General features: G+C 33.8%; 4 protein-coding genes across 7 annotated transcripts; 3 read left to right on the top strand and 1 right to left on the bottom strand.

The window, feature by feature from the left end:
* Positions 1-195: 195 nt before the first annotated feature.
* Positions 196-5,979, top strand: LOC122407212 (lysoplasmalogenase-like protein TMEM86A). Its single transcript, XM_043413269.1, has 6 exons — positions 196-391; positions 1,204-1,367; positions 2,417-2,610; positions 2,694-2,809; positions 3,352-3,462; positions 3,661-5,979. The coding sequence occupies exons 1-6, from the start codon at positions 371-373 to the stop codon at positions 3,754-3,756; spliced, it is 702 nt and encodes a 233-aa protein (XP_043269204.1). The 5' UTR covers positions 196-370; the 3' UTR covers positions 3,757-5,979.
* On the bottom strand, positions 5,750-10,561 carry LOC122407206 (DNA repair protein complementing XP-C cells homolog). Its single transcript, XM_043413256.1, has 6 exons — positions 9,333-10,561; positions 8,019-9,016; positions 7,408-7,613; positions 6,950-7,214; positions 6,692-6,860; positions 5,750-6,454 (listed from the first exon to the last, which is right to left on the bottom strand). Exons 1-6 carry the CDS (start codon positions 10,219-10,221, stop codon positions 6,060-6,062), a joined length of 2,922 nt encoding a protein of 973 aa, XP_043269191.1. The 5' UTR covers positions 10,222-10,561; the 3' UTR covers positions 5,750-6,059.
* Positions 10,562-10,712: 151 nt separating this feature from the next.
* On the top strand, positions 10,713-16,223 carry eas (ethanolamine kinase 1). 4 transcript variants are annotated; one of them, XM_043413267.1, is made up of 7 exons: positions 10,713-10,803; positions 13,108-13,245; positions 13,988-14,125; positions 14,854-15,119; positions 15,292-15,518; positions 15,596-15,818; positions 15,986-16,223. In XM_043413267.1, the coding sequence occupies exons 2-7, from the start codon at positions 13,120-13,122 to the stop codon at positions 16,056-16,058; spliced, it is 1,053 nt and encodes a 350-aa protein (XP_043269202.1). In that variant the 5' UTR covers positions 10,713-10,803; positions 13,108-13,119; the 3' UTR covers positions 16,059-16,223. The 4 variants fall into 4 exon arrangements, with proteins under 4 accessions (XP_043269202.1, XP_043269200.1, XP_043269199.1 ...); XM_043413265.1 differs by lacking the exon at positions 10,713-10,803 and adding an exon at positions 11,954-12,273; XM_043413264.1 differs by lacking the exon at positions 10,713-10,803 and adding an exon at positions 11,955-12,674.
* Positions 16,224-16,427: 204 nt separating this feature from the next.
* On the top strand, positions 16,428-25,424 carry PRAS40 (Proline-rich Akt substrate 40 kDa). The gene is made up of 8 exons (XM_043413262.1): positions 16,428-18,150; positions 18,331-18,504; positions 19,701-19,824; positions 20,323-20,503; positions 20,604-20,811; positions 21,126-21,276; positions 21,381-21,514; positions 21,939-25,424. The coding sequence occupies exons 1-8, from the start codon at positions 18,028-18,030 to the stop codon at positions 22,059-22,061; spliced, it is 1,218 nt and encodes a 405-aa protein (XP_043269197.1). The 5' UTR covers positions 16,428-18,027; the 3' UTR covers positions 22,062-25,424.
* Positions 25,425-25,510: the final 86 nt, after the last annotated feature.

Here is a 25,510-nt window from a genome sequence, read left to right as displayed (position 1 = left end):
GAGCAAAGGTATTTCAGAAATTCTGTTTAAAAAATGGACAATCAGTTTAATTCGAATTTTCGCGCCCGCAGCGAGCTCTCGTAAGTGCTGTCCTCTAGTAGAAATACCAAATATCTGAACTGCAAGTTATATATATTGATGTATAATTGAATTTTCACAAATCTAACGAACTCGTGTATAGTGTATACGCGTATACTAGTGGCTAGTGGTCAGTATATTCACGGCTGTTCATGGAAAAGCACGTACATCGCATGACATTTGACAACCAAACGACGCCAAGTTTCACTAAATTTTATTTATAAAACTTGTGAATACAAAAGTGCCAAAATTTAAACAGGTTTTGTGTGGGAAAAAAAACAACAGCCTCAAGATGTCATCAACAACGCAAGTGGTCAGTCTATATACAAATATTTTCCCTTAATGTTACAAAAAAAATTAACGAAATAAATTCATCGGGATGTATCGCATCTCAAAATTTCGGAGTAAATATAATAAAGACGTCGAACGTCATAATTTAATTTGTCTCTATTAAATTTTTTTAAATGACACTGTCAAATTAAATTGCAGACTTATTTGCATGTATTTCTTGACAACGTCATTCATATATCCAATAATCAAATTGACGTGTCCGTACGAAAACAAAACTGCGCAAAATTGCGCGTTGAACAAAGAAGCTCTTTATATAGACCAGTCCAAATTTTGAATCTGGAATGCACGGAATACCTTTGTTCTCTTTGTTTCTGACATTCTCAACACAACATATACGGACGAGTTCTCTAGACCATTTTTTACGTCTGGAAATAAAAATACGTCAACATTTATTGATTTTTCGTTAGTTCATTTTAAAATACATATAAAAATATCTTTGGAAAAGTATGTTTACAGAGATTAGATGAAAAGAAAAACATTGTTAACTCTGTGGAAAAATTTGTTTTTTTATTGATTGATAAAGTTTATCACTAGTGTGACCTCTTAAAGATATCAATACTGTTTGTTTGCCTCTGTAAAATGTGGTGCAATATATTTAAAAAAAAAAAATTTTTTTAGTGGCCTAATTTTCAAGCGTATCCAGCCTGGCAACCTGGTCAAACCTGTTTCTTTAATTAACTGTCCAATGAATGTTAAAAAAAATTTCATTGTTTCAACATATACAATTTTTTTAGACAAACAATACCAAATAGGTTTTTTGCTCTGTTGTTTCAGTTGAAGAGTGTAGGACCAAAATTGGTACCTTTCTTCAAGAGCGTATCGGTTTACTTTGTTCTACTGGCAGACCAGCCGTCGCTTCTTACAGCATGTATCAAGTGTTTGCCTATCATAAGTCTCATATTTTTTGTACTTCTTCATGGGATGAGCCTATCCAAAGAGTGAGAATTTTATTGCTATAATTAACTGTATGAATTTGTATATAAACATTGTACATTTCATCATCAAAAATAGCAATGGAAGAGAAAATAACATGAGAGATTTTTATAATACCATAATTTAAATGACACTACCTCAGCAAAAAAAAATGTTGGCCATTTTTTTAATTTCGAATGGAAAAAAATTGGTAGAAATTATCAATGCGTTCTGGCAATGCAATTCACAACCCCATTACTAGGTTGAAAATGAGACTTTCTAAATGTACCAATCTGAACTTGTGTAAATTCAAATGTTTCTCTAGAGAATTCTAAATGAACAAATATTTTGAAAAATTGTTCTAACGAACCTACATTTCAAAGTATTCAAATAATTTTGAAACCTTCTTTTAGCTTCTGGAATATCCATCGATGATTAATGTTTTACCAAATCGGTGCTCACATTTTGCTTCAGTCTCTCTACTTTAATGACCTTTATGACCTTGAAATATGATATAGAAGGCATCCCTCCAGGCAATCTCTTAAATAGGTACACAATAAGTTTGAATTCAAAAAAGCTCAAAAAAAAATAGAAGTTCAAAAGGATATTAAGCATTTTTGCGGTAGTGAAAATTTTTAAGAGAATACACAAGATCGTGTCGACATCATTATTATTAATCACCCAATATATAATGTTCAATCGTTGTCAAATCTTAATCAAACTGTACTGACAGTAACATATTTCAAGGTCACTTATATAGAAGGAAAGTCCCATACGATTAATAAATACTGCATTCTATTGCCACTTGAAAATTCTTCATCTTAAAAAACCTTTCGAACCTTCGTTACTGTGGATTCACCAGTAACTTAATTTCTTAAAAAACGTTTGAATATTATCTGTTCGGCTCAATCACTAGGAATAAATTTAAAAAATATATTTCAAGTAGATTTTTCAATAATATCAAATGTATTTTAAAGGTTTTGATTGTCAATGAATCAATGTTTGTTAACTTAGGAAAAATTCATCGACTGTGCTACTGTAATGAAAAATAATGGAGTAATCATTTGAATTTTAGGTACACATTTTCAAGGAGAATACTGGCAGGTTTGGTGTTCAGTTGCTTCGGAGATGCTCTCATAGTTTGGCCAAGTTTATTCCTGGGCGGGATGGGAATGTTTGCATTGGCTCAAATAATGTACATCACTGCTTTTGGTTTCGTTCCTCTTAACGCGACTCTAGGAGCGTCGCTTTACGCGATTTGCGGACTGGGTATAATCATCTTATATCGCAACCCTGATAGTTTTGACGCCCACGTATATGCACTGGACTTGAATGAATAAATCATGTTGCAGTCGTATATATATTGATGCCTGGCCTCAATGGCGTCCTCGCTGTCGGTGTTCCCGTTTACACAGCCCTTCTTGCGACGATGACTTGGCGCGCCCTTTCCAGAGTTCAGTCTCAGGGGGTAAGGAATTATCGTTTTCATTTATTTCGTTTTAATTCATATCTTAACATGCTTTCCCTTTTTTTTCGTCTTGCTATCGCAAGATAACACGATTTTTATGTCTGGGTTGAGCATATCGTTGTGTCTCATTGTTTCTTTTATAAAATTCAAGGAAATCGATGGTGTTTCAATAACTATTCTCATGCAAAAAAAGAACGTTTCGATATTCAAATCCGAAAAAGTAGGACGAATTTTTTAACTAGTCGAATACTTCAATTCTGACGAACTGACGCAGAAACGACCGTGTTTCACGCTCAAACAAGATGGAAGCAAAACGTTTGCAATTTTGTAATCACTTATTTCGTAACCCAGGCACAACAAATTTCAACACTTCTTTAGACTCGTAAACAAAGGAGCTTTAAAACAGATTCAAACTCCACTCGAATATTATCGCTTTATGAATAAACGGAAAAATTTTCACTCTTTTATTATCGTTGAATTTTTAAAACATTTATATTCACGTTCTGTCCGTTTTTTTACTCATAATTGCGTCCTTCTCGCAGGTACCATGGACTTGGACGAAATTGTGCAGTGGAATGGGAGGCGTTTGTTTCGCTATATCAGACGCGCTTTTGGGATTCCATCACTTTTACGCGCCAATGCCTTACGCCACGGTATATAAATTGCAAATTCATTGAATTGTTAAAAATCATTCTCGTCGAATGAAAAGAATTTATAGATTTTAAAACTGACGAGAAAATATGAGAAATAGAGTTGAGATGAAAATAAGAAAAAAGATTTTTTTCGTGATTATAAAAATGTCTTGCCCCAGGAAAAGTTGGTTTTATAATAATTTTTCTTGAAATTTACAGGTGAGCATAATGTTGACGTATTATGCAGCGCAATTGGGAATTTCCTTGAGCACGGTGGACTCAAGGGAAAAAGACAAGTCTCTGGCAAAGCGGTGAGACGGTTGAGAGTTTGACAAGCGACAAAGGAAATTTTTTTTGGCATTTCGTCAAGATAACGAGTTCGAATTTCACGAAATTATGAATCGAGTTTTAGTAGCTCAAAGTTCAAAGCCTTGAATTTGGCTTAACGATAAAGAAAAATGATAATTTCGTTCGTTTTATCAATATCTAAATTCTTACACTGCCGTGAAACAGGCAGACTTAAATAACAAACGTAGAACATAGAGAAGACGTTGAATCGATAAAGTAGTTCGTATATTTCTCGTTGACCAGTTAGATTTTAAAAATGGTTCCTAAGTCTGGATGTTGACACGTTCTCTCAACGATTTCTCTTTAGACGAGAATTTAGGCTAGTCTGAATTGCTCGTAAAATTCTCAAATTCCAGATTGTTCAGAGAGCTCTATTGTCGCGTAGTTATAAACATACAGAGAAATATGAATGTAAATCTATTTTTTTTAACAAAAAAAACACTGTGAGAGAATGGAATTTTAGAAAAAGAAGGGCGAGGGAGATAATCGAAACAAAGGAGGGCGAAGCTCAATTTGTGATGGCGTGCAATCACAGAATTTGCTGCGATCGGTTGATTAACTGATATTGCTCGAACGATTTATCAGGATTAGGGATAATTCGTTTGATAATACGACGAAAGAATTGGGAGACGAGTGATTTGTTTCTCAAGAGGAAATTGAAATATTACAGTCGGGAGACAACGTGACATTTTTTCCTTCCTTAAATCCTTACGTAATGTCTTTGACGTATTAGAATCGAAAATTTGTTAGCAGAGTTTTGTAGTTTAACTAAACAATAATTAATTAAAACATAAACTATCGTTCCTAATAGAAGTATCTTCGATGAAGTTGACTTTTGTGTCGTTCAACCGCAACGAAATTTTTTTTCTACACTGTTTAACTTTCTCCCAAAATTCACGTACCGAGAATCAATGACGTATTTTCTTGAATTTTCATTCGTCAAACGTGATGAAAGCATTTTATCGCATTCCTCATATGTGGACGTTGATATTATCCTAATTTTGATTTCATACTCAATTACAAAAAACTAGAATTTTTTAACTCCGAAACCGATAGATAAAAAATTATAGCTCTGAAGATATTTCTACTATATACATTATTTCTATTTCTTTCGCATTCATTTGGTTCCTCATTCAACTGCGCACGATATTTCTTCTTATTCATTTAATGATAGTTCGAAACGAAGATTGAATCTGTGTCTCGTTAATTCAGTGTGTAATTTAAGATTACAAAAAAATTCATGTATCTTCAAGACTGGAAATTACGTCGTGGTTGTTTGAAAATTTGCTGTTGAGAAGAACGAAATCAAATTAAAAATCCATTGACCATCGAATAGTTGAAATATTTAGAAAGACAAAAAAATTTCTATATGAAATGTAAAATTTCAACGGTTCTGTGCCGAGTTTATTTTTGCACGTCTCTGTACAAAATGATAGCAACGATTTTCTTTGTCAGCAACATACGTGACATTGAGTTCCATTTAGATCCAGATGTGCATCTATTATTAGTAATCGGTTATGCAACAGGATGTTCCGATTAAACGTAATATAAATTCATCGCATGCTCTGTAGGAGCGATTGCGCCATTCAATCTACTCCTTTGTCGAACATTTGGTTCTCTTTTCCGTGTTTTTTTCTAATTCGTAAATCAAGGGAATCATGGTGAATTCCGAAAAAAAAACCTTTTTCGTTCCATACAGAGGAGATGGAAAGCATTTGACTAGACAAAAGAGGTCAAAAACAATACAATAGACTGAAATATCGAGTCCTGTAATCAGGGTACATGCGATATGAATTTATATATATTACACACACACACATACACACCCACACTCACACACTCACAAAATATCACATGGTTGCAAAAAATGTATATAAATTATTTTTATTAGAAATTCTAAGACAATCGAGTTGATGACTTACATTTGAAATAAAATAATGTTTATTTTCATTACTACGTATAATCGTAAGTATAGTTTTTATTGACCATAATCTCACTTACTTTCATAACACTGTACATGTCTATTGTTCGAGATAGAATACTGAATCCTCTCATGTGAATTGTGATCCTATTGGACCAAATCACACGAGTTTTCTTAGCGATACTGTGCATTATGTACATGCGGGAAACGTTAAATAAATTTCGATGTAAAAAAAACGAATGAAAAATAAATATGTATGTAGAAAGAAAGGCAACTTAATCGGATAATTAATAAGTACTTCAGCGTTGCTGATGGAAGAAAAATCGTCAAAATTTCTTTCGTTTTTTTTTTAGGAAGTTTTTACTTTTTTCGCATTCGATTTTTTTGTTTGCGAGGCTTTGCTTTTGCCATGTTTTGAAGACGAGGATGGCTTTTTCTCGTCATCGTTGTTGTCATCGTCATCATTGGTGAAATCATAACGCGCCGCAAGCCTCTCTCTTATGAACAATCCTTTTATGAGTTTTTTCCAATTACCGTAAATTCGCTTTTCGCGTTTCTCCACCGCTCGCTTGTGCGCTTCGATCTGCTCGGTCTCCCAAGCTTCTCGTAACGTGTCCTCGAATTCTTCACATACGACGAAACCTTCAAATGCTGGCAAAGCTCCACGACACCCGAAGTTAAAACCAACTACTGCTGGCGAACAATCTATTCCTAATTTTCTCGCTATTCGGTTCAACCCTGGAACTGCAAAAAGATCCAATTTCGATAATTTTATGATTTATTAAACTCTCGTCGTTTACCTGATCTAATGGTGTTTCTAACGATATTCTTAGCATTAAATAGGTAATTTCGTGACCTCACTCAGTGAACTGTAAAAATTATTTGTGCATCAAAGGGCAAACATTTTACTTGAAGTTTAATTGTTTCTTTTTTAAGTATAAGAAAGCATTAGTTACTGGTCCTCAACAAGTTTTTACTTACGATTAATATGGACGGTTCCTTTAGGCAGCATGCATTGTTGGAAAAGATCAACATTTCCATATTCATTTCTGGGCACAATGCCGTTTTTAGCTTCAGGTGGAACATATGGTGTTGTTTGCCATTTGCCAAACAATTCGAGCGGCTGATCTTTCAATTTAATCCCGGAGAGCTGTAGATCAAAATTCAAATAAAACAGAAACAACGTAAAAAAAAAACGAAGCCACGAGGTTCTCATGATTACAACAAATTTCTTAGTACCTTATCGTACTTTGGTAGTGCTTTAACGGTTTTGTAGGCAATTTGAGCGGGTTTTACGACACGAGCTTTCTTTATCCAGGTCTCACGGGAGCATAAAGTGTGAACACAGTGACGCGAATAAATTGCTTCTCCTGTCCGCGTGTGACCAAGAGGAACACATTCCGGGGGATACAAGGCTTCAAATTTTAACAAATGCCTCGTTAAAACATACAACGGATGTCCTTTGCACTCTCCCACTGTTGTTGGTAGAGGCTGCTCCAATTCACTGAACAAACAATTCAATTTAAACATTGGTAATTAAACATCAAGGTAGCATGAAAGAAAAAATTATTACTGAAATGAGTGTAATCGACGAATGAATAATTGCATTAGCAATCATCAATAATCAAAGTACTTTCATGTTTTCTAAAATTTATAATGCAAATATCTTGAATATCTATCCAAAAATTTTACTTTACCGTTGTAAAAGCATCTCGTCTTCGGCTTTGGACAGTACACTGTCATTTTCTTTCCACGGAAGCAACGTTTCAGTCCACCAATTTTCGTCAACGCGCTTTTTTCGAGTTTCCGTTAGCCAGTGAGGACAATATCTTCGCGTGACATCCTTCAACGTGCCAACCGAATTCCAGGCAACAACGTATAGCACAGGCTTTGGGGCTTTTTTCTATGATTAAAATTGTCATAAAAAACGATCGTTGCATGTTGAAAAAATAATGAATGGGATTTATTTGCCGTGCATGCCACTGGAACTGATTGATCAAGTCTTCCGTACACCAGCTAGTTCAACCTTTGGTCGATGAAAATGACTGTTATTTTTCTCTTTTTTTTTTAATACACTCTCTCGAACAACATTTTTTACCTACAGGATTTGTTAATTAGCAGCCCGACAAAAATCTGAGAATATTCAACGCTTTTATATAATGAATTCTGCACTCAAATGCACTTAAAAAATAGAAAAAAAATTGTAAAACGCATGCATTTCCAAAAAATTCGACAACCTGTCATTTTTAGTATTTGGAAAGAATGAACGAGTGAAGGATTTTTATGAAACGAGCTCTCTGTTACTTACATAGATTTCACTGACGCAATGGATTTTGTTATCGGGCACACTAATACTGATCCAGCTCTCCTCGGACTCAACATAAACCTCGATCCAAACGTTTTGAGCTCCTTTGGCATCGACGATTTCCGATGATTCTTCTTCGTCAGAAGATAAAACTCTTCTATCAATAGAAACCCGAGGAGAGTCACTTTTTTTCGAATGTATTATTTTTCTTTTTTTAGGAGGCGGTTTTGGTTCAAATTCATCGTCGGAATCGCTTTCTGACATAATATGTTTTTGACTCGTGCTGGCTTGATTTTTTGACGATTTTTCTTCCATCTCAAAGTCAGAATCACTGTCTGCTTTTTTGCTCGTTGAAGGTGCAGGCACTTTTCTCGCTCGTGTTCGTCTCGTTGATTCTTTTTCATTCGGTTTTTGAATCTCCTCCTCAAAATGAACCGTTTTATTTACCTTGACACTATTGGCTCGAGAATTCTGTTCAATAACTCTTGACCTTAGAGTCCTTGTTCGCGGAGGACTTTGTACATGATCAGCATTGCTTTTAAGACTTTTTGTTTCATCACGTTTTTTTTCTTGGCTCGTTACTTTTTCAACTTCCTTTTCCTGGCTGTCACCGCTATTCCCTTTCTTATCCGGACTCTTGACAGTACCCGAAGTACTACTTTTCTGATTAAGTAGTGTTTTGATTGATTTTTTGTTCTGTGTATTCGCAAATTTAGTTAAAATGCTTGCAGCTCGCTTTTTCGCATCTGTTTTCAAACCTTCATCAACTACACTGCTGTTTTCAGGTATGATCTTCGAACTGGATTCCTGCGCACCGCTTCTCATTTTTTCATTTTTGCTGCTCCTTTTGCCTTGCTTTGAAATCTTAGCAGCACTAGTCCTGCTGGGTTTCTCATTATTTTTCTCATCTTTCACTTCAGACTTGGGTTTTTGAAAAAGTTGGTGACCGCTTGGTTTCAAAGGAGGTGGGCACATAGATATGACCAGTCTGCAGGTGAGACCTAAAAATATAAGTGGTCTGAATGAAAACTCTAGCTTTGTCAATGTTCTTTGAAAGTTTGAACAAATTTTCTAATGCAATGCGATTATAATACATGCAGATCTACAACGCTAACATCTTTGCAAAATATCATCAGGAATAAACTTTTCTTATTCAATGAATTAACACTTTTTTTATATTATCAATGCAACCATACGATTATGTTTATTTTGCATTCTGATCTTGCAATTTGAGAATGAAGAAACTTTATTACTTTATGATAAAAACTATAACATAATTTTATATTGTTGGAATCTGATAGAAAATAAATGACTCACCGATCGCTCGAAGAGTGGCAATACATAAGAGGACCAGTTCTCGATAATTATGTACTTTTTTTTCTTTCAGTCTCACTAGTAAAGTTTCTTTTTTGACAGCTTCGTCAACTTCCTTGAACTCAATTGTAATCAAATTTTTAAACCACTTAGTGAACTGTTCCAGGTACTTGAGATCGGTACGGCCTTTGGGATAGCTTGTGGAAGGAACAAGGGAAAGTGCAGTGGCAAGGACTTCGGCGTCGTTGATTTGTTTGTTGAGATGAAAACCATGGGCTAACCAACACAAAAGACCAGTTTTATGAATGTATATTTGATTGGAACGGAGTCTTTGATTAATTTTTCTTCTCAGCACATCTTCTATGCTACTGTTGCTTTTTTTTTGTCGCCGGAACATCATATCTGTTCCAGGAAGGATGATGTTAACACCTTCCTTCGGAATTGTATATTCCAGAGGTTTCGTCTCCTCAACGTCTTCATTTGAACTGGGTACAAAGGACGAAGTGCCTGTTTCACCTTGTAACAAAAGATTTGCAATTTCGTTGGAGAGAACATGTTTATCCTCCTTTTTTGGCGATTCCTTTTTCAAACCTTCTTTTTCCTCTTTTACGTTATTCTCGACGATCGAAGCATTCGTTTTATTCGCGTTTTCCAAATTTTTCATCACCTCGGCCAGAAGCGTAGCTGAATCTTTCTCGTCATCAACGCAATGGAAATCATCGTCAGAATCTGAGGAATCACTGACTTCGTTGATTTTATTGGTGTCTGATGATTTTGTAGTGTTCGAAGTTGATCGTTTGAAAAACGAACTCTCCAAGTTCAACTTGCCCGGCTGAATGAGATACTCAGCTCCGCTACTATCTGAACTCTCATCATCCGATGAAAGACTCATTTTTCGTTTTTCGGATTTTACTAACGATGTCCGATTTCATAAATTTTCGAGGAATTTCTCGAATAACCATGTATTCTTGAAATTGATGAATCACTACACAAATAACACATTCGTTTGCAAATTCTCCAGCGTTCGATCCGGTGTTTGTTTTTTTACTAGTACTAGCGTACTAGCATCCAAAATCCAGCGGCGGCTCCAGTCCTTCCAGTCTCCAGCGCACGTTTACGTTTATGTAATTGTTTTTTTATTTCTTTCTTTTCCACTCACGCACAATACAAGTGCGCGGTAAAATTTACAGCCAATCAGCAATATAGCGATGAAAAGCGCGAATGATGTACACGCTATACGAGCAACGCGCCAACTATATGTATATATATATATATACATCGAAAATAAGTATCGTGGTATCGACTATATCGACGAACGATTTCGATTTTAAACTCTTTCTTATTTTTTTCTTTTGCCTATTTTCATAACATGAGAGCTTTGTTCATTAGCCACTTGGGTGCACTAGAATGAAATGCTTTGCTTGCGTAATTGTACAAATCTGTGATGACGATAAAACAAGAGCAGACAAATGTTGTAAGTACCTCAGTACACTGATTTACATTCAAAACGATCACTAAAGTAGTCATAAAAATTTCGATTTAAAAAATGCGGTCAAACTCTTTTGTATAAAATTTAATGGCGGAGATGATATAAAAAGATGACAATAAACAAAATATTAATAAATAAAGGGTAAAAAGTAAATATATACTAGAAGCGCGTCAATTTGTATTATATGTTTTCAGATCACGCTGTTCTACAACTTTAATATGTTCCCATTACTTTTGATTAAGTTCTTGTGTCGCCCGACGATCATCAAGATCTATGGATCGCAATCATCAATTTCTTTATTACCTCCATTATTATAAAATCACAATATATCATGAAAAACGTGGGGATATCTCGTTAAATTGTCAAACAGTAAATTTACGATTATTTTGGGTTTAATTCTTAATGAGCAACATCCGTGAATAAACTGACAATATAAGTTGTTAGCGAGTCGTTGGTTTTAAATTTATTCAAGGACTTCAATCTTCAATATATTTTCAAAAATTGATATATAGTCCAGTCATTATATACATTTGGAAATGCAAATGAACTGTGAAGGCTAAATTGTAGATATGACGTGAGGGGGGGCCTAGAAAAGCTTAAAAATTGTCGACCAAGATTTCCTATGTGCATTTTCTGCCATTTTGAAAAAAGGGTTAAAATCAGATTTTTTACAATAACTCGGTTCTCCATTGAGAAACGAAAATTTTGAATGAATACTTTTTTGTTACTCTTTTTACGCTCTACAATTAAGGTCTCTTACATTTTTCACCTATCGTTCATCGTTACTGAGATATCGATTGAAAAAATATTATATGTTATACAAAAAATTTAGCATTTAAAAAAGAAGACCTGTGTTACGAAAGTATCGATGTAAATTATTGTGTTTTTATTCAATTATCACGAATGGGGAAATCCCAGAGTATGACCATGAAATCATACGGCCCTGAAAATATGTTTCCTCCAGTTTTCTCCAAATGGCTAATGGCCTGTTGACTAGTAGAGCGAGCCCTGAGCAAGCCTGTCGCATTCACGTGACAACGTGACGTACACATGTGCAAATATATAAAACATATGTTCTGAAGTATTCGTGTAATGTATGTATACGTTTATACATACCGCGGTAATGCATCAAGTGATTCTATCCACGAGATTTATTGAATAATATTTTTGCACCATACATTTCTCATTAGTACACGTTCAGAGATTGGTCGGAGCTAGAATTTGTTTTGGCTGACTGACCAATCTCTTGAAGGCGAGATGTGGTGGGAAACGAATTCGCGTAATCAATATTATTTCCAAAACGAAAGGAAAGCGACAAACAACAACGAAAGGCGCTGACTTTGACAATATTGACTTTTTAAAGAAAGACAGTTTTCCATTCGATATGTGCGTGTACATCGAATTTTCAAACATTTGTGCTAAAGTAATCTCGATAAAAGTGTCATAAGTAATAAGGTTATTACGAGGAAAAATATGTCTTTGATGTATTAGAGTATAAAATTCATATTTATTAAAATGTGTTCGTGTCTGATCAAATTATTGGAAAAACAAAGATGATGCAGGGTCACGTAAAATTACAACGAAACATTTGATCATAAGATTATTATTATGATTGTCAGATGAAAAGCAGTTTGACAGTTAAGAATTTGACACTACACTTTTATTCTTGGGAACAATTCATCCGGTTAGATCATCAAATTTACACTTGCTCCCTGTTCTTTACACAAGCTCATAGTTGCAATGTATCAAATGGGCCATGGCATATTACTGCAATGAGCAATCATCACTCCTCCATTGGTTGTCTTTTAACACTCAGCAGCAGACTCAATGAGTTCAGTTCCTTACTCATGCTCGTGGTAAGAGGTTCTGTGGTCGGATAATGTTTTAATCATTTTTTTTGGCTCATTTTATTTAAAGGATTCAGAATGTTTTTATCTATAACCATTAAATCTTTACAACCTCATAAGCTGTTTAGTACGTCGTTGATATATCAGAAATAAAAATGTTTTTAATATATTTTTGCTGTAATTTTTTTTGAGCAAAAGAATCTTGTGTCTTCTGTACTGCTGTTATACATCAATAATTGTTTACATAGTGGAGTATCGTGCAGCAATGGTTCAATGGTTGGATATTTTGATCAATTTAAAAAGTCATCGAATTGTGAATGGACACATAGTTTCTTATTGTATCAGTAAAAAATGTTTTTTTCAATATCAAAATATTTCATTGAATAAACAAATTTGGATTCTGAAAATATGGATATAGGCAGTGATTTTTTTCAATGTTCAGGAATTTTAAAACATGGAACGGCTGACTAACGAAGTACATCTTGATCTTACTGTGGATGAAAGTGAGCTTATCGAAGGTGCGACTGAAGTTGTTAAGAGTATAAGACCTGATTGGCCTGTTGATCAATTTCGATTTAAGGTAATCCAAAGTATAGTGAATTATTGAGATATATTTTAAAAAAACGATTCCTGCAATAAATCAATTGTTGCCACTGATAAGACACAAATTAATAATAATCTTATCAATATTACTTCAACAATTCTTTTCTACCATCTTTTCTTTATTTTTTTTTTCTTTAAATTTTGTAAAATTTTTATTCTCATAGATCTTCTGACGCAAATTAAATACAATAATTTTTTAATAAATTGTTATAACGAAGAAGCACAAAATGGGGAAAACATCCAATCATTTTTTACTTAATTAAATATTAGTACTCTAATTACACGTTGCAGATAGCGTTGCAAATCATCTGTATAAACGCTGAGTGCTTTGACAGAAAACATTATTGTTTTTGACAATGAAAAACACCTATATTTGGCAGTAATTTAGTCCAGTGCCCATATAAGCAATACATTTTTATTCTTATCCCATTCAAATAAATTATCATATAATTTATGATGTACATTCTCTATCAAAAACGGCTCGAATCTTATCTGGAATTCTTATCATTTCTCCAAATGCAGATGATAATGTATTTGCACGAGACACTCAAAGTCGTGACCAACAATTTTATCTATAGAATGTATGTATATCGTTACAACTGACCCATAAAAAAGTAGTCCCAACTGCAAAGCTAAAGAAACATTTGGAGTAATGTTTTCTTTTCATTCGTTTCACTTGAATTGAAAGAAGGTTTTTATTATGTTTTTTTCACTTCCAGGTTTTCACAAATGGGATCACTAATAAATTGGTGGGAGTTTGGTATCCGGATCATTACAACGAAATGGTCCTGGTTAGAGTTTATGGCCACAAAACAGATTTGCTGATCAATCGCAAAGATGAAACAAGAAATATTCGGGTAAGATCAAAATTAATGAATTCGTGTTTGGAAAAAAAAATTATTGTAAACTGTAAACAAATTATACGGGGATTTGATTTAGATCTTTCAATATGCTGACATTACCAAATCAACATACTGTGACCAAATCGTAAATTCCGTTCAATTGTGCAATCTGAATAGTTGACCTGATTTATTGTTCAAGAAATTCACCAACGATTTTCTTCTATCTGGTTTATACTCACGTAGAATTAACTTCTTCAAAACAATATAAGTGAGTGAATCTTCAATCGATTTTTATACAAAAAAAAACGAAAAAAATGTATTAATTGACGTACTCGTGATCCTTGCGATAGCCACAGATAACGTGCAACCTGTAGAAATTTCCAATCGAATGGTTCAATAGTTTTAGTGTAATCGTGTCCACGAAGAGATAAAAAAAGTGTACAGAAAAACACGTTTGTAGTCGGAAGCAGTAAAAAGCTTCTAATTACGTCGGCTCCGAGGTTAACCGTTTCACAATCACCGGGAGTTCTCGTTCTAAATTCAAGGACATATTTTTACGTTTTTTTCAAACGACACAGGAAAGCGATTTTTTTAAACCGCAATAAATTCTTCAAGATAACATTCTCCTCAAAGGGTAAAATATATTTGCCTCAAGAAAATCTCAAATTTTTATCCCAAACAATAAAAAAACCAGAAGGTTAATAACGGTCTATTCATTTGTGTTGAATTTTCATTTGTTATAGATTCTGCACAGAGCTGGCTACACACATTCCTTGTACGCAACTTTCAACAATGGACTTGCTTACGAATTTATTCAGGGTGATATTCTTACAGTTGAAAATGTAAGACAGCCGGATGTTTATTGGTTGGTTGCTAAACGTATGGCTCAGATGCATAAGTTAAATCCCAATCTCCCAGATACAGGAAAAGAGCCAATCATTTGGGAAAAGACGGAAAAATTTATGAGCATCATGCCCAAGGAATTCGATGACCCGGAGAAGCAACTCAGGTAAACATAAAAATGTTTAGTTCTAGTATTTCATCGCGAATTTTTCGATATCCCTATGAAATTTGTATTAACCGTTGAAATGAAATTTTCTGTTGCTTCTGCGAAAGCTTAAGAGAATAAATAAATCAATAAAATCCGGTGTTTTTTTAAAGCAATAATTCGTTTTTTCAAGATTCGAAAACCTCGTGGCGCCGTATCACGTTTTGGAGAATGAATACACATTCTTAAAAGCAGTACTTCCGAAACTCAACAATCCTGTTGTTTTCGCTCACAACGATCTTCTTTTGGGAAACATTCTATACAACAAGAAGGAAAATACTGTAACATTCATTGACTTTGAGTATACAGGGTACAACTACCAAGCCTTCGACATAGCAAATCATTTTGCTGAATTTGTGGGTAATGTACTAGATACATGGACGTAAGATTGAGAGATATATTAGACGACAAATTATACATAATATGTATTCTCATAGGTATAGAGATGCCAGATTACGCTTTGTATCCGGATGAAACTTTCCAAAGATCCTGGATTAGGATTTACTTGCAAGCATATCGAGAAACGAGCAACGTGTCTGAAGACGATGTTAATGTTTTGTACGAACACGTCAGAAAATTCCTCCTTCTGTCTCACTTTTTCTGGGGCTGTTGGTCACTCATACAGAGCAAGCATTCCTCCATCGACTTCGACTTTTTACAGTGCGTAGATAAATATAACAAAATTTTTTAATTGATAGAAATTTTTTTTTCCAGGCGTAGCAATTTTGAGATTTTTCGATACATTCTTTTACGACAAACCTTATTCAAGAGCGACCAAAACATTGCGTTGCGTATAGAGGCACTAAAATTGAATTTTTTTTCCTCAGGTATGCATCAATCAGATTCAAGGAATATTTTCATCGGAAGGACTCTTTGATTGAAAAATTCGAAAACTGTTGAATTCCTCAATAGTGTATATGATACCAAAAACTTTGAAATGCTCACGCGAAAGAGAGTTGTGCGTCAAACGTACAACTTAATGCTTTGAAATATACAATATCAAATTGATATTGATAAGACGAGAGAATATTGAACCAAAGGATAAATAAAACGTAACTAATTGAGTTCAGTTTTATTGTTTACGTTTTCCGGATTAAAAAAATATTATGTTGTACAAATATAAATATAATAATGTTTAACGAATTATGTATACTACAAAGATTTATTGAATGTTTACTACATGTATTATATAATACATGCAACACAATAAAAAAACCAAATTATTTCTGTTACAACAAAATTTTTTCAAATTTCGATAAAAAAAAACGATACGAGGAAACGAAAGTGTATGTGTCAAAAAACAAGAAAACAACATCAAATCGACGATGTGAAATCGAAACATCGAAAATCCAAAAAAATTTCGTTAAAATTTAAATTTCGAATTGTGCATTACGAAAAAGAAGACAAGAAGGAATTTGTTTTGCCGACCGAGCAAATCAAAAGCAAATAAATACGATTCGAAAATATCATCTATATATAGTAAATGTTCGAAGCAAAATTTTCTCTCGAAATTATTTTTTCATATCAAGGGCGGTATTTAATTTCATTATAGCGAGAACAATGCGTGTAACCAATCCATTGTGCGACAAAAGCATATGTAATTTTGAATTGGTTACCAAAAACCGCGTAATTCTTACCACTCTAGTCAGATTGACGTTTTCGCGTAATTCAATGTCGCAGCGAGAAAATTTTGAAACTATTTTTACTAGAATTTTTCAAACGCAAATATTTAAATATAGTTTTTTACCCTATCGTGTAGTGATGATAAAAATCGTATTCAATATCAGTTGTTTGTATGAATAGCGAGTATGTTTTTGTCTTCGCGAGAGAGCTAGGATCGCACACATATCGACAACGACCAACGACATCCATAAATCAGTGTTTATTTTTAGTAAGAGAGGAGAGCATACACTCGCTCGTACGACACGAGAATTTTGGTGAACATTTGTAAATATATATATATGTAGATGTATCACATATATACCACAAAATATATGAATACGTGCAGGTATATACGTATGTATTAATTTACGGGTGAATTGAAATACAGTCAATACAGTGTGACATTGGATGTTTGTTCAAATTGATCGTGCTGAAACAAAAAAAGTAAATGAACCACTCTAAAGTACCGAATCTTAATATAGTGGCGTGTTTTCGTTCAACCGAAGCGGACCGAGAAAATCTATTAATGATATAGATGAGGTGCTCAGTGTGTTGTTTTTTTTCAACTCAAGTGAAATAACTTTGATATTGAGTGTCATTTTATTTGAGAATTAATATCGATATTAAGTGATATTTCTTTCGATTAAAGAGACGAAGAAAGGAAAAAAGCAACGATTAATTGTGCCTTCGAGATAACAGTGCAAAAAAAATAAAATATACGGTAACGAGTGTGTGTTTCGGAGCGAGCCGCAGTTAGACCGACCGCACGTACGCACCCGTTCTACGCCTGTGTTCCCTTTCGTTTTTTTTCGTTCTTTCTTTATTTTTCTTAATACGCTATCATTTTTTCCGATGCTCTGTTCTCTATGAGAATTCTCTGAACGTACTATATTGTGACTCGTGAAATGTTGGAATAAACGCGATTGTACAGTGTTCACAAGTTATTGGCTTTTATTGCAATTGTTACAAAAGAAAAACATCGTCGCGTATTTTTTTTCATTGTTACGAGAGATTCGGCAGAAGCCCGGAGAGTGACAGAGTACGAGGGAGAAAGAAAGAGTTTGGATAGTGCGAGCTTGAACTCGGATAAAGAGACTTCACTTTTTTTGACTCTCTACCCTTTTCCTTTGTTTGGAGCTCGAAAACTTTCGAAAATTGACCTTTTTTTATATTTTTTCTCTTATCTTTGCACCGTTCACAAAACATCATGTATATTACGTGTAAATGCTTGAACGTCTCGATACGAACGAGAGGCAATGAATTGAAGGACGTTAAGGACGATGATTTGGAGATCAATCCGGCCGAACGTGCCGCTGGCTTTTTTAATGAGGTAATTTTGTTTTTTCCATATTTGTTTAATTCATCAAATTTTTTCACATATCTGTCCTTATATTTTACGAAATAAAATTTGAATATCAAAATCATCCATGTACTTCGTAAATTCACTTGACATTTTTTTCGTTGTTTATAGACGTTATTCCTATATTTATAAATATACGCGGTGTTTTAGAAACTCGCTACGGTCACTGAACTCGAAGGTATAACTAAGGAACAATCTGGTCTTGTAGAAGTGAGAAATGTTGGATCCTGGATCATTCATTATTGTTACAATTGTTCAATTTACACCCACGCCGTTCATAGAGAACACGGCGCTGCTTTGGTTCTCATTAACACCAATATGATTGTAAGTTATCCATAAACTTATATTTAGATTCATATGATATATCAATGATAATAGCAGTGGAATTATAATTATACTGATAACTATCATAATTTATGGCATTAATATTTGCACTGACGGAATCCATCAGAATTTGTTCATATTGCATCTCAATGCTCTCATTTTATTCTACTTTTATTGAGTAAAAAATCCTTACATTTGAGATATACCAATAAACTGGCACTGCTCTGATTACTGATTATGCTGAAAAATCATAAAGTATATCGTTCTATGTCCAAGTCCATGTAATTTTCGAAGTAATGATAAAAAAAAAGTTCTGCTCGATTTGAACAATGAAACTTCTAACTGTATTATATTTACTGCATGTGAAAAATTTCAAAGTGTAGAAAAGCTTACCATTGAATGCAAAGACGAATATGTTGATTGTTTCTACATGTTGTTGATTTGTTTGTACTCATTTGAATACAAACGATTAAATTCTGAAAGATATTAATGGTTTACCAAATATGTTCCATCCTGATGGAGATCCTTGGTCGTTGATCGATTTTTTAAAGATAAGGAATATAACGACGCTGAAGTTTGCAACGTTAGAGACCAACGAAATGAACGAAAATAACATTTGTAATTCACCAATTTTTTATTTCACGAAGTATGAGTGCAAATTCGACAGGGCACGAAATTGGAGAATCACTAGAATTATTCAAGAGTTTTTTTTTATCATTTCATTGGACTCCAACATTGCAAACTTCAGCGTCATAGGAATATATAGTAAGATTAAGCAACAATTGGGACAAATGACTAACCATAAAATACTACAGAAGTTGGAGTTTGCTGTAACGAGCAGAACTTTGAACAGTATGTTTCATTATGAAAAAGTTACGAACCACATTGATTAAAATGCATAATCTGATAGTGATTGTAAATGTTTATCATGTCTATGATAATTGAAGCAAGTGTCCATTTGATAGACAGTCGTCTTATCAAATGAAATGTTTAAAAATATGTCCGTCTATAATCTCAGACGTTATCTTGACTGCTTGAAAGAAGAATAGTGGCCCATTTATGTGACAATATTTACAAGTTTAATGTTTACCTTTTATTTACAAAAATTTTCAATAAATCTTCTATGTTCAGATACTACGAATACAACAGTTATCAATAAAATTTTGTATGAGCTTTTTTTCTCTTCATTTTTATAGATGTCTTCCGATGAAATAGACAAAATGAGAGCTAGTCCTAACTATAGTCCTGTATTCAGGATAGTCATCGTCCGGAATAGTTTGGATGATGGAGATCTTCTTCAACCGCCAACAAAATTTTCTGGTAAGATAGCAATATTCCAATAACTCAATTAGATTATTTACATCTTGTTTATTGCAATTTTTCTACTTTTACGAGCTACTAATACACAAGGTACAGGCCCATTGCAGTAGAGTTGAAAATACAGAATAACAAAATGAACCATGTGATTCGTGTTTACGAAGAAACTTGGCACTGGTCCCAATAAACAAAGAATCTTTTCACGATCATTCATTTGGCGAAACTCTAATTGAACATATCATACTCAAAGTTTCTTCTGCACAGATTTATTTCTGTCTTGGGTCCATTATTCTTAGGTTTCTTTCGCAACATCTTTTTTCCAATATTTATTGCAAACATGTGTCATTTCTTCAGTAGGTTTTGATGATTTTTGTCATTGTAAAAATTTAATGATAAATTGTTCTGTTTGAAAGAACTGCATGTCAACAAATTATCTGAAATATTGATACAGTAAAAATGATGCTATTTTACTTCGAGACTTATATTACATTTTTTATCAAGTTTCTCAGCTATCAAGGCCACGACAAATGGCCTTGGCAGGCATTCAGCAACAACTCGAGGAAGCTGTACAGAGACAAGTTGCTGCGACAGAGGAAAAAATTCGTGCATTCACCGCCGAACAATATCAGATTTTGGAACAATTTCGGGAAAAAGCACATGCAGAACATACCATTTTAACAAGGTAATACAACGAAAATCTCACGATTTTTAGTTTTGCCACAGACCGTGAGTATTTCATGAAAATAAAAATAATAATCCAATTGGCTATTCCATTTTTAAAGGTTGATTTGCAACAGTGAAGATACCGGAAAAACGACTAACAACGTTGAAGACAGACCGAACCCGACTCCTGAGAGAGTTAAAGTTAATTCAACTACCTCAATAGCACAATCGATAAATTCACAGTCACCGAATGTTCTCCCTGGCGTGATCACCGGTGAAAATATCAGGCATCAGGCAGCACCGAAACATCCAGCTCATTTACAAATGGTCAGCGTTGTATTCATTTTTTCTTTGTTTCATCGATTTTTTCAATGTCTCGGTTTTAATGTGTCTCGATTTCATAATTCTCGAACGGTAGGACATTTTTTTTGGACAAAAACTTATCATTTGAACAATTTCGGAGGGCTCTATCTTTCGTGGAATGATTAAAAATCATTGTGTTTAAGACATAAAAATATTCAGTTGTTCGGTAAACTTGTTTTCTTTTGTCTTCCAAAAGATAATTGGGAACAGCTCTTTCAAAGAAACAGCAGCAAGATTTCTGAGCACACAAATTCAATTTCGCAATTTATTTGTTGCAGAACGGAGGTAACAAAAAGAAAGACAAAGTACAAGTATTTTGCCAAGAGCCGAGTAGTTTCAATGAAGAAGCGATGTTTTCCATCGAAGGAATGGACGACGCCTTTTTTCCAGAACAATTACAACCGTCCGAGGATGAATCTGAAACGGACGGTAAGAAATGAGAATGGTGGACTCGATGAAGGTTGAGAAATTAAGGGCGAATCTGTCCTAGAACTTGCATACTTAATTAGACTCCTGTTTTGGGTCAAATTTAGGTCACGACGAAGGGATTCATCTACCGAGAGGTCAGAGAGGAGGCCATCCAACTTTGGCCAAATCACTGCCCGTTAGCGTACCTGCTTTTCCATCATTCATAGAAAGGACCATTCAGGATGAGGATGACGATCAGGTATATTTAATTTTTATTTGGCAATTTGAATTGTTTATGTTAATGAGTAATATTCACGTAATGATCTCAGCTCGAGAAAATCTGATATTGCTCAAAGGTTCATAAAAATCTTGAACTGAGACACCTTCAAAGTCTTCAGGGCATTGTAATCGTATACTGTCAAGAAACCAAGTTTTGCTACAAAACTTTCTTTTTCATCAATCTAATAGTCTAATCAAGCTTTGTCGGAAATCATTTTAATAAGTTTATCTTTGTGATTTCTTATAATTTCGAAAAAACGTATTTTATCATATAAAAATAAAATTGATTTAATTGAATTAATTTGTACAGTTGGTTTCTACCATTTCATCAGCGATTGTATGTTTAAGAAACGCGGCTAGAGTTGGACGGATTGATCTTATCATGTTCTATTTCGGTTTCATAGCTATCCAGAGATCCACTTGATCCACACAACATTCGAGCTTCAATGAAAGCTCTCGCCAAAAGCATACACGGTGACACAGTTTTTGGAGATTTGCCTCGTCCACGTTTCTCAACGCAGATCTGACTTGAAAGAGCTGCAGCCTCGCCAATAACAACGATCTTATTCGATATCCCATCAATTCAGCTCGTTACTAGAAAAACACACGGTCAGTCGTCATTCGCCACTGAGCGAACGTCACAATAGTTCGATAAGAGGATTTGAGGATATTTTTGCACGTACCAATCTCAGTCAAATATTTTGTTGCATCAGAAGTTCGATATTTAGCGGTGGGAGAATTGTTTTTTTTTTTTTAAATTTCTGAATCTTTCACCCTTGATATTGTAATACGATCAAAGAATTGTGATATCGTTAACAGATACTTTAAAAATAATCTGATTATTTATCCTCTCGAAAATTTTAAGGCATTTTCGTTTGAAATTTTCCCCCAAGCCACTAGAATATGGTAAATTTCTCAAAACATGTTTTTGTAAACAAATCCAATTTTCATTCGAGTTTCTTTGCACGAATTTGCTCAATTAAAGTATTTGTAAATTTTCAAACAAACAAAATTCATGACCACAAAGACAACAACAGATTTGTTTTAAAAAGTAAAACTTGGGATTCCACTTTTAACAATTTCTCAAAAAGTCCTTGGTAGTAAAATTGTAACTTCCAAAGTGTTATTTTTCACAGATTTTTCTCCGACAACTAATATAAATAACTGTTACAATTGAATCTTTGACTGAGAACATAGAAGATTTGTAACGTGAGACTGGTCGATGGTTACAACAGAAGGGTCATATGCATTAAATAATAACGAAACGTGAATATTTGAACCACTGCGTATCTCGTAGAAAAAATTTGAGCGATTATTCATGCCTTAAAATACACTTCATACCGTAATAATCGTAGTTTGTTTTTGGTAGCTGTACGAAGAAGCTTTAATGAAAAATGAAATGAACCCTCGTCAACCCAGCATTTACTGGCAAGAACTGAGGCTATGTTTTTTAGATAACGTGAAAAAGCGATATATTGCAGAAAAACAATGAATCAATGATACAAAATACAAGATCGACGTATTATTCGTTCGTACGATCGCATAAAAGTGTCTTGATTTAAAAATACAGAATACTTTTTTTCATGGTGTTTTATTTCGCTTGTAGTCAACGCGGCTATGTAAAATGCATGTTTGAACATGGAGTTCATTTGAACGATGCTACCAAAACAAAACGTCCGAAAAATCATCGATAATTCATTTTTTACGTCAAATAAAACATTTTTATCGATGCCCTTGAGAGGTTTGGTCAATGACACGTTTGTAAATGAAGCTTTTATAAAAGAACAATGTTCGAGATCTCGAAAAGTTTGTAACATCCCGGTTAAGTCTGACTTTCAGCCTGCAAATAATATTCAAAGAGCGTTCAATGATGTATTATAAGCGCAATCGTTTTTTTGTAGTTTTTTTTACCATTTTACTTTTTTGCTAAAATAGGTTCTGGTGTGACATACCCATTTTCTATTCAGAATACTGTAGAATTGCCAATTGTTTTTTTCCCCCCTTTTCGAAGAATGTGATTTTGTATTTGTGGATAATATTTTTAAATGTGGTCATTTGGAATCTCGTTAAGTGGAAAAACCGGGTAATTCCGCTGTGACGAGTAATTTGATTACGATTCATAAAACCATTATGGTGCAGTTTCTTCGGACTTTTTCACATATAAATCTTTTGAGTTTTTGGAGTTTGGTACGACAAAATATTTGTTTTTATAAGCGATGCCATGTATACATTATACAAAAGTGATCGAGAAAGAAGCAAAGAGCTTTCCGATTATTTTCTTTTCATGCGTTTTCTTCTTTTATTATAATTTACGAAAAAATGCGTCTTTTTGACAAACATAATAACTCTGACCGAAAACTGTAAAATATTTTTGACAATGGCTAAACAAAACAGTGATATTTTTGTTGGCTTGAAAGAACTGTCAATGATATATAAATTCATTTCGGTGGTTATTTTTTTGTTTAATTGTATGTTGCACATTCATGTATTTTTTTGCTTACTACAGTAGCAACACCATTGTGATACGACCATAGGCGAATTTAGTCTGTGTTGAAAAATAAAAAATCATTCGTACATGGCTCTAGAATTAGTAATAGAAACATATAATCGGAGAGAAGTGCGATGCTTGTTTCAGTCAGGACGGATCCGTAAATTCGTCGTGCAAAAAAATCCACATTGGCCTTATGATATAATTGTAAATTGTAATATTTTTTAATATCGTTTAATTAAATATTTTGTTTATTTTTTAACCTATAAAAATGAAGAATGACAGAAAAAGAAGCAAAAAAAAGTAGAGAAACAACTTGAGCCATTAGCTGTTATAGTTTTTACATGTTTAAATGATGAAATTGTGAAATTTGCCACGAATGATATATTTTACTTTATAGAGTTATGTATCTTTTCTCTTTTTATTTAAAAAGATATGGAAGAACCACCGAAACGTTGCGTTGGAATTAAATCGCGCGCATGTTATAGATTATGATCGTACTGATATAATTAGTAATAATTCGAAACCAGTTATTAATGTAAACACATTCGATCTATTGCAACTACCGATAGTTCAAACGTAAAATAGATTTTTTTACTAAAGATCGTACACAATTGATACTCGATTCTCATCAATCATTATTTTATAAAGAGTTCTCTCATAGTTTTATCGTATTATAATAACGAGGTAAATGACTGACAATGACGTATAGTGTTTTTCTACACCGATATTATTCAGTATCCAGGTGCTTTGTGCATTCATTTGCATCCCTTACAATAGTCAATCACGTTCATAAATACTGTTTGTTTCGATTTTTCATTTCCATCGATAATGACATGTTACGAAGTGAATCATTTATAAAATAGCTTCGCTGAGTCACGAAATACTTGAATTTCACGTTACCACTGATAGTCATGTAAACAAAAAGGAAAAAATGAATAACTGTTTCCGCTAAATCATCCATCATTCAGGCATGTTCGTGAAAAGCATTTTGGAGAGTGTTGCAGTCAATAAAACGACCAATTTTTCTACGCTCCTTTCTCTTTGATTTTTTCATCATTGAATTTCGCTTTAGCCGAATAACCTGAAGCGTCATTGTTAGTTACCATCTTTATTAATAATAAGCGATTTTCCACAGAGTGTCCACGAATCATTAGAAGAGCAATGTTGTCCAGCTTATTGTCATTGTGAGAGAAAAAAATACACTGTGAAATTTTTGTATTTTGTTTTTTTTTTTTGGAATGCGAATGACGTTGCGACGAGTCAAGAAATTGCTTATACTACAAACGAAGAACGATTGAATGATTGTACAATGAGGATAACGAAAACAAAAAAGCTCTTATATCATGTACCATACAAAGGATCTATTGAAAATAAAGAGAATATACTCATTATACTGAAATGGATGAGTGTTTATTTTTCGATTATTCATATCGTAACCCCCGCTAGAGTACAAGAGTTTATGTAAAAAATATTGTATGTGCCAAA

This window comes from Venturia canescens, chromosome 2, assembly GCF_019457755.1.
Source record: "Venturia canescens isolate UGA chromosome 2, ASM1945775v1, whole genome shotgun sequence".
Classification (NCBI taxonomy): Eukaryota; Metazoa; Arthropoda; class Insecta; order Hymenoptera; family Ichneumonidae; genus Venturia; species Venturia canescens.
Note: the sequence above shows the minus strand (reverse complement) of the source record. Positions and strands in the feature narration are given on the sequence as shown.